Consider the following 6616-nt stretch of genomic DNA (forward strand, 5'->3'; position numbering starts at 1 on the left):
TGCATGTGTGTGTGGTTGCGTGTAGTGTGTGTTTGGTCACGGATGTAGTGGGGAGGAATAACACATACTGAACAACATACATATAATATGTAGAAACAACTATTACATTTAATTGGATAACATCATAAAAAGCTTGTACATACCTGTTACCCTTCACACAGAGAGGCCAACTCTGTGTCTTATTGGTTGCCGGGGATAGAAGGTGGGGATTTGGGGTTAGAGGGACTCCTGTTAAGTCACATGACATGAGGAAGGAGGAGAGACTGGAGGAGAGACAGGAGGAGACACAGGAGGAGAGACAGGAGGAGACACAGGAGGAGAGACAGGAGGAGTGACAGGAGGAGCGACAGGAGGAGAGACAGGAGGAGAGAGAGGAGGAGAGACAGGAGGAGAGACAGGAGGAGAGACAGGAGGAGAGACAGGAGGAGAGACAGGAGGAGGGACAGGAGGAGAGACAGGAGGAGAGACAGGAGGAGGGTCTAGGAGGGTATAAAACATAGCGATCTCTAATCTCTATGGTATAGATTGTCCTCCACTGCAGAACCAGGAGGGTATAGATTATCCTCCACTGCAGAACCAGGAGGGTATAGAATGTCCTCCACTGCAGAACCAGGAGGGTATAGAATGTCCTCCACTGCAGAACCAGGAAGGTATAGAATGTCCTCCACTGCAGAACCAGGAGGGTATAGATTGTCCTCCACTGCGGAACCAGGAGGGTATAGAATGTCCTCCACTGCAGAACCAGGAGGGTATAGAATGTCCTCCACTGCAGAACCAGGAGAGTATAGATTGTCCTCCACTGCAGAACCAGGAGGGTATAGAATGTCCTCCACTGCAGAACCAGGAGGGTATAGAATGTCCTCCACTGCAGAACCAGGAGGGTATAGAATGTCCTCCACTGCAGAACCAGGACGGTATAGAATGTCCTCCACTGCAGAACCAGGAGGGTATAGAATGTCCTCCACTGCAGAACCAGGAGGGTATAGAATGTCCTCCACTGCAGAACCAGGAGGGTATAGAATGTCCTCCACTGCAGATCCAGGAGGGTATAGAATGTCCTCCACTGCAGATCCAGGAGGGTATATAATCTATAATAGCAGCAGAGGGAATAAAACAGGAGAGAGAGTCCAGGAGGGGATCGAAAACCTCTGCAGCAGAACTAGGAAGGTATAGATTCTATACTATACTCCACTGCACAACCATGGCTCTGATGTTTCCTGTTATATGACATGAGGAGTGACAGGCATATGATCCAAGAGGACAGTCCTGGAGCGTATATAGAACATACTGGTCCCTATACTATAGAACACCTCTGCTGTAGAATCAGGGGCCAGGTAGATTCTATTCTACAGTAGAATCAGGGTCCAGGTAGATTCTATTCTACAGTAGAATCAGGGTCCAGGTAGATTCTATACTGCAGTAGAATCAGGGTCCAGGTAGATTCTATTCTACAGTAGAATCAGGGTCCAGGTAGATTATATTCTACAGTAGAATCAGGGTCCAGGTAGATTCTATTCTACAGTAGAATCAGGGTCCAGGTAGATTCTATTCTACAGTAGAATCAGGGGCCAGGTAGATTCTATTCTACAGTAGAATCAGGGTCCAGGTAGATTCTATTCTACAGTAGAATCAGGGTCCAGGTAGATTCTATTCTACAGTAGAATCAGGGTCCAGGTAGATTCTATTCTACAGTAGAATCAGGGTCCAGGTAGATTCTATTCTACAGTAGAATCAGGGTCCAGGTAGATTCTATTCTACAGTAGAATCAGGGGCCAGGTAGATTCTATTCTACAGTAGAATCAGGGGCCAGGTAGATTCTATTCTACAGTAGAATCAGGGGCCAGGTAGATTCTATTCTACAGTAGAATCAGGGTCCAGGTAGATTCTATTCTACAGTAGAATCAGGGTCCAGGTAGATTCTATTCTACAGTAGAATCAGGGTCCAGGTATATTCTATTCTACAGTAGAATCAGGGCTCTCTCTGATGCCTCATCATCAGCTGGCTGGGTTGTGTTGTGTTGACATCACTCTGAGTGATGTCACGTTGCTCTGCCTCAGCTGCTTCGTCAGCGGTTGGTTGGTTGGTTGGTTGGCTCGGTCGCACGGTGAAGACAGGAGGAGAGTACAACCAAGGGCTCAGTAACAGCACAGTACAGAACACACTACACGCTTAGAAAAAAGGGTTCCTAAAGGGTTCTTCGGCTGCCCCCCATAGGATAACCCTTTTTGGTTCCAGGTAGAACCATTTTGGTTCCAGGTAAAACTATTTTGGGTTCCATGTAGAACCCTCTCTGGAAAGGGTTCTACCTGCAACCAAAAAAAGGTTATTCAAAGGGTTCTCCTATGGGGACAGCCGAAGAACCATTTTAGGTCCTAGATAGCGCCTTTTTTTTCTAAGAGTGTAAACACTGTTCTCCATCTGCATCACAACATAGAAAAGAGTCCCTGGTCTGCTTTAGGGCTCTCAGACCATTCACTTCTACTCCCTTTCACTGTCTGCCTCATTCGCTCCCCTACCAGAAGACAAGGGCTCCGTTAAAAGCAGCCAATGTGGCTAGTTGTCATGGAGTTGTGCTTCCCGGGGCAACAATGGTTCTTTTCATTCCAACAGCACAGTTGTCAGTTGGTTAGTTCTGACAGGGAGGGAGCTCGGCAGTGTTACTGCACTATTAGGAGGAACACTCTGATCCACATAATATACTAATGTTCCACACTGTTGTTCATAATCCACAAGACCAGATCTTTGTCCAAGTCAACCTACATACGCTATTGGTTTTGATTTGCATATTATAAAGTGTAGTTTTGGCTTCAAGATAATATGCTAAACAATACAAAGGAATGATTCTAATTTCATTAAATAAATGGGTGAGGAGAGGAGTTAAGAAGCTACCATTCCTTATGAGAGAGAGATGGTCTAAAGCTGTACAGCATTGAAGCTAGTTAGGAGGCTATAACCTGGGTTGGAGAGTAAGTCAGAGACCACTATGATGACCACCAATCGGAGACCACTATGATGACAGATCGAATGATGACCACCAATCAGAGACCACTATGATGACAGATCGAATGATGACCACCAATCAGAGACCACTATGATGACAGACCGAATGACGACCACCAATCAGAGACCACTATGATGACAAACCAAATGATGACCACCAATCAGAGACCACTATGATGACAAACCAAATGTGTTTGATGGATCCTTTTAGTCTTCTTCTAATGCCTATTAAGGGGAAAGTCATCCAAAAGTAATCAGATTAAGTTACTGAGTTTGGGTAATCCAAAAGTTGCATTACTGATTTTGCACACGTAACTAGTAACTGTAACGGATTACATTTACAAAGTAACCTGCCCAAGCCTGGCTATAGCGAAGCACATGGCAACCAGTGGTAACCAGTAATCCAGGGTAGTAACCAGTAGTTACCATTAGTAACCAGTAGTTAACAGCAGTCCAGGATAGTAACCAGTAGTTACCAGTAGTCCAGGGTAGTCAGTAGTTACCACTAACCAGTAGTCCAGGGTATTAACCAGTAGTTACCAGTAGTAACCAGTAGTTACCACTAACCAGTAGTTCACCAGTAGCATGATGGGGTGCCTCATCACTAGTCATCAGTAGTCATCACTTGTCATCCAGGCTGGCTTTGAACTGGAACTGGGCCTCCAGATCCATTTTATCAAAGGTCCTCATGTTGGTCTCCTCCCTGACCCGGTCCCGTACGTGGAAGGAGGCGCGGGCGGTAGAGCGAGCACTCTCCAGCACGGCTCTCTTCTCCCTGAAGATCTGCTCACTCTTCTCCAGCTTCCTCTCGATGGACTGGAGGAGCTCCATCCTCCTGGCCTGCTCCTCCTCCTCCACACGCTGTCTGTTAAGTCGCTGTAGTCTCTCCTTCTCCTGCCTGCTCTGTACTGCTCTCTGGGACTTCTCCTTGGTCCTCTCTTCTGCCACCAGAGCTGCCTGCTGGGCCCGTCTCTCCGCCTCCTTGGCCCGGGCCTCCACCTGCTGTTGCTGCTGTTTCTCCCTCTTCTCCGCAGACCTCCTGGCCTTCTGAATCTGCTGCTCCTCCCTCTTAGCCTTCTCCTTCAGCTCCTTGTCTCTCCTCTCTACCATCTGTTCATAGTTCTCCAGGGAGCGGCTCAGCTTCTCCTCCGCAGCCTTCCGCGCCTCCTCCCACTCCTCCTCCTCTCTCCGGGCGATCTCCCTGATGAGGGCTGCGTGGCGCCTCCTCTCAGCCCGGTTCAGTCCCCGGCGCTCCTCGTGGGCCTGGTGCTCCTTCTCCTGCTTCTTCAGCTCGGCCGTGGTGAGTTTCTCCTTGAGGAGGATCTGCTCTTGCTCCAGCACTGCAGCCCTTTCCTCCTCCAGAGCCTTGAGGTTCTGTTCCTGCTGCTCCTTCTTCTGTTTCTCCTCCCTGGCAGCCTGCTGGAGCCTCTGCTGCCTACTGCGCTCCTGCTGCTCCGCCAGCTCCCTCCGCCGCTCCTCGCTCTCCGCAACCTGGCGCAGCTTAGCGGCCGACGACTCCCTCTCCTGCTGGCTGAGCCGGCGCTGGCGGTGGGACACCTGGGACTGCCACGCCCGCTGGCACTGCAGCACCGCCCGTTGCTTCTCCCGGTCCTCCCGCTCCCGCTGCAGGTCCCCCAGGCGCTTCTCACTGTCCCACTGCAGGTGAGCCACGTACCGCGTCTGGCTCATGATGTCTTCCTCCTGGTACCGGGCCAGCATCAGAGCAGCGATCTTCCTGTCCCGCTCCGGCACCGCCTTCAGCCCCCGCCGACGCACCTCCTTGACGATGCGCTCCACCTTCTGGGTGGTCTGGAGGGAGTGGCTGAGGTCCCCCAGGCTGAGGCTCCTCCCCATCAAGGAGTTGAAGGTGGCCAGGGTGCGGGCACGGGGGGAGGAGGACTTGGCCCAGTGGTCTCTTGGTCCATCCCAGCTGTAGGAGGAGGAGGCGCCGGACTCCTCTCCCGAGGAGGTGCAGGTGGGGGTAGAGTTGGTGGTGGAGGTGGAGATGGTATCCATCCTCCTTTGTAGGGACTCTAGGGAGTGGCTCTTCCCTCTGCCCTTTGGAGTGGACACAGGGTGGCCGTTGTGGTGAGGGAACGGCCCACCTAGACCCCCTGTGATGCCGTTGAGAGCTGCTGTAGTCGGGGTGACTGGGCTCTGCATGGAACTCTTGAACATGGTGGAGGTCATGGAGGTGGTTGTTCTGGGGAAGGAGGAGGGTTTGGAGGCTGATCTGGGGAAGGTGTTGGAGGCTTTCGGCGTGGTGGTGGTGCTGCTGGGGATCTTTCTGACCACTGGAGGTGGACCTGAGACAGGGCGGGGTGCCTTGGTTAGTTCTGAGGATTTAGGACGTTTAGCAGAACCAGAACCACAGTACACACCTTTAGATGATGAGGACACAGAGCTGAATGAGCTGGTTTTAGAGGACTGCAGAGAGCTACTTTTAGCTAGAGGAGTTGTGCTAGTTTTATTAATGCTTGGACCTGATGTTGTAGTAGGACTGGAGGCCTGTCCAGTACTACTGGGGGAAGGTTTAGATGTAGTAGGACTGGAGGCCATAGGGCCTGGTTTAGATAGCTGAGTTAAGCTGGGTGCTCTGTGCTGTTCCTCTGTAGATAATGCAGCATGTCTGGGTGCTCTGTGCTGTTCCTCTGTAGATAATGCAGCATGTCTGGGTGCTCTGTGCTGTTCCTCTGTAGATAATGCAGCATGTCTGGGTGCTCTGTGCTGTTCCTCTGTAGATAATGCAGCATGTCCGTTGACTGCAGCCTGAAGGATCCTCCTCTTATCTTCCCTTATGATCCTCTCTCTCTCCTCCCGGCATGCTCTCAGCTTGGCGTGCCTGTCCTTCTCATACACCTCAAACATGCCAGTCGCCACGCGCATGGACCGTCCCGGGGCCTCACGGGCGAAGTCTGACAGCGGGCGCGACAGGATCTCCACGGGTTTGACCCCGCAGCGGGCGCAGGCCTCCAGGGAGCGGGGGCTGGTCAGGACGTAGCGGCTTCCCTCCGCCACCGGGGTGTCGAAGTTATACAGGTCTAGGTGCAGCTTGGGGCATGGTTCTCTGGGCTCTGGGTCGCTGCTTGGAGGCTGGAAGTCTTGAGGTAGAGGGTTCGGAGCTTGGCTGCTGTCCGGAGGGAGAGTTGCTGCTTCCTGACTGACCGGAGGGCTCTGTAGCTGGGTGTGTGGACTGGGAGGCTGGAGGTCTGGAGGGGGAGTTGCTGCCTCCTGACTGACCGGAGGGCTCTGTAGCTGGGTGTGTGGACTGGGAGGCTGGAGGTCTGGAGGGGGAGTTGCTGCCTCCTGACTGACCGGAGGGCTCTGTAGCTGGGTTTGTGGACTGGGAGGCTGGAGGTCTGGAGGGGGAGGAGGCGGAAGCTGGGGCTGGGTGTGTGGACTGGGAGGACTGGCCTCCTGTGCAACAGGGGGAGGGGCTACCATCCTCTCCCCCAGCCCAGCATAGTGTGTGGATGTGGTCTCTGCATCACTGCCACACACACCCTCGCCCTCCTCTGTTGCTTTCCCATCACCTTGGTCTGGTAGTCTGGTGGGTGCAGAGGCCTCCATCTGTTTCCCCTTGCTCTGGTCCTCTGGCTCAGATGGGTCAACCAT

The 6616-nt window shown here is 52.4% G+C and overlaps 1 protein-coding gene across 1 annotated transcript; it reads right to left on the reverse strand.

Moving 5' to 3' along the window:
• Positions 1 to 3622: 3622 nt before the first annotated feature.
• ccdc177 (coiled-coil domain containing 177) lies at positions 3623 to 6616 on the reverse strand (the record flags this gene model as incomplete). Its single annotated transcript, XM_084181519.1, has 1 exon — positions 3623 to 6616. One exon carries the CDS (start codon positions 6614 to 6616, stop codon positions 3623 to 3625), a length of 2994 nt encoding a protein of 997 aa, XP_084037645.1.

Source organism: Coregonus lavaretus (genome assembly GCF_964263955.1).
Source record: "Coregonus lavaretus genome assembly, chromosome: 18".
NCBI classification, from domain to species: Eukaryota; Metazoa; Chordata; class Actinopteri; order Salmoniformes; family Salmonidae; genus Coregonus; species Coregonus lavaretus.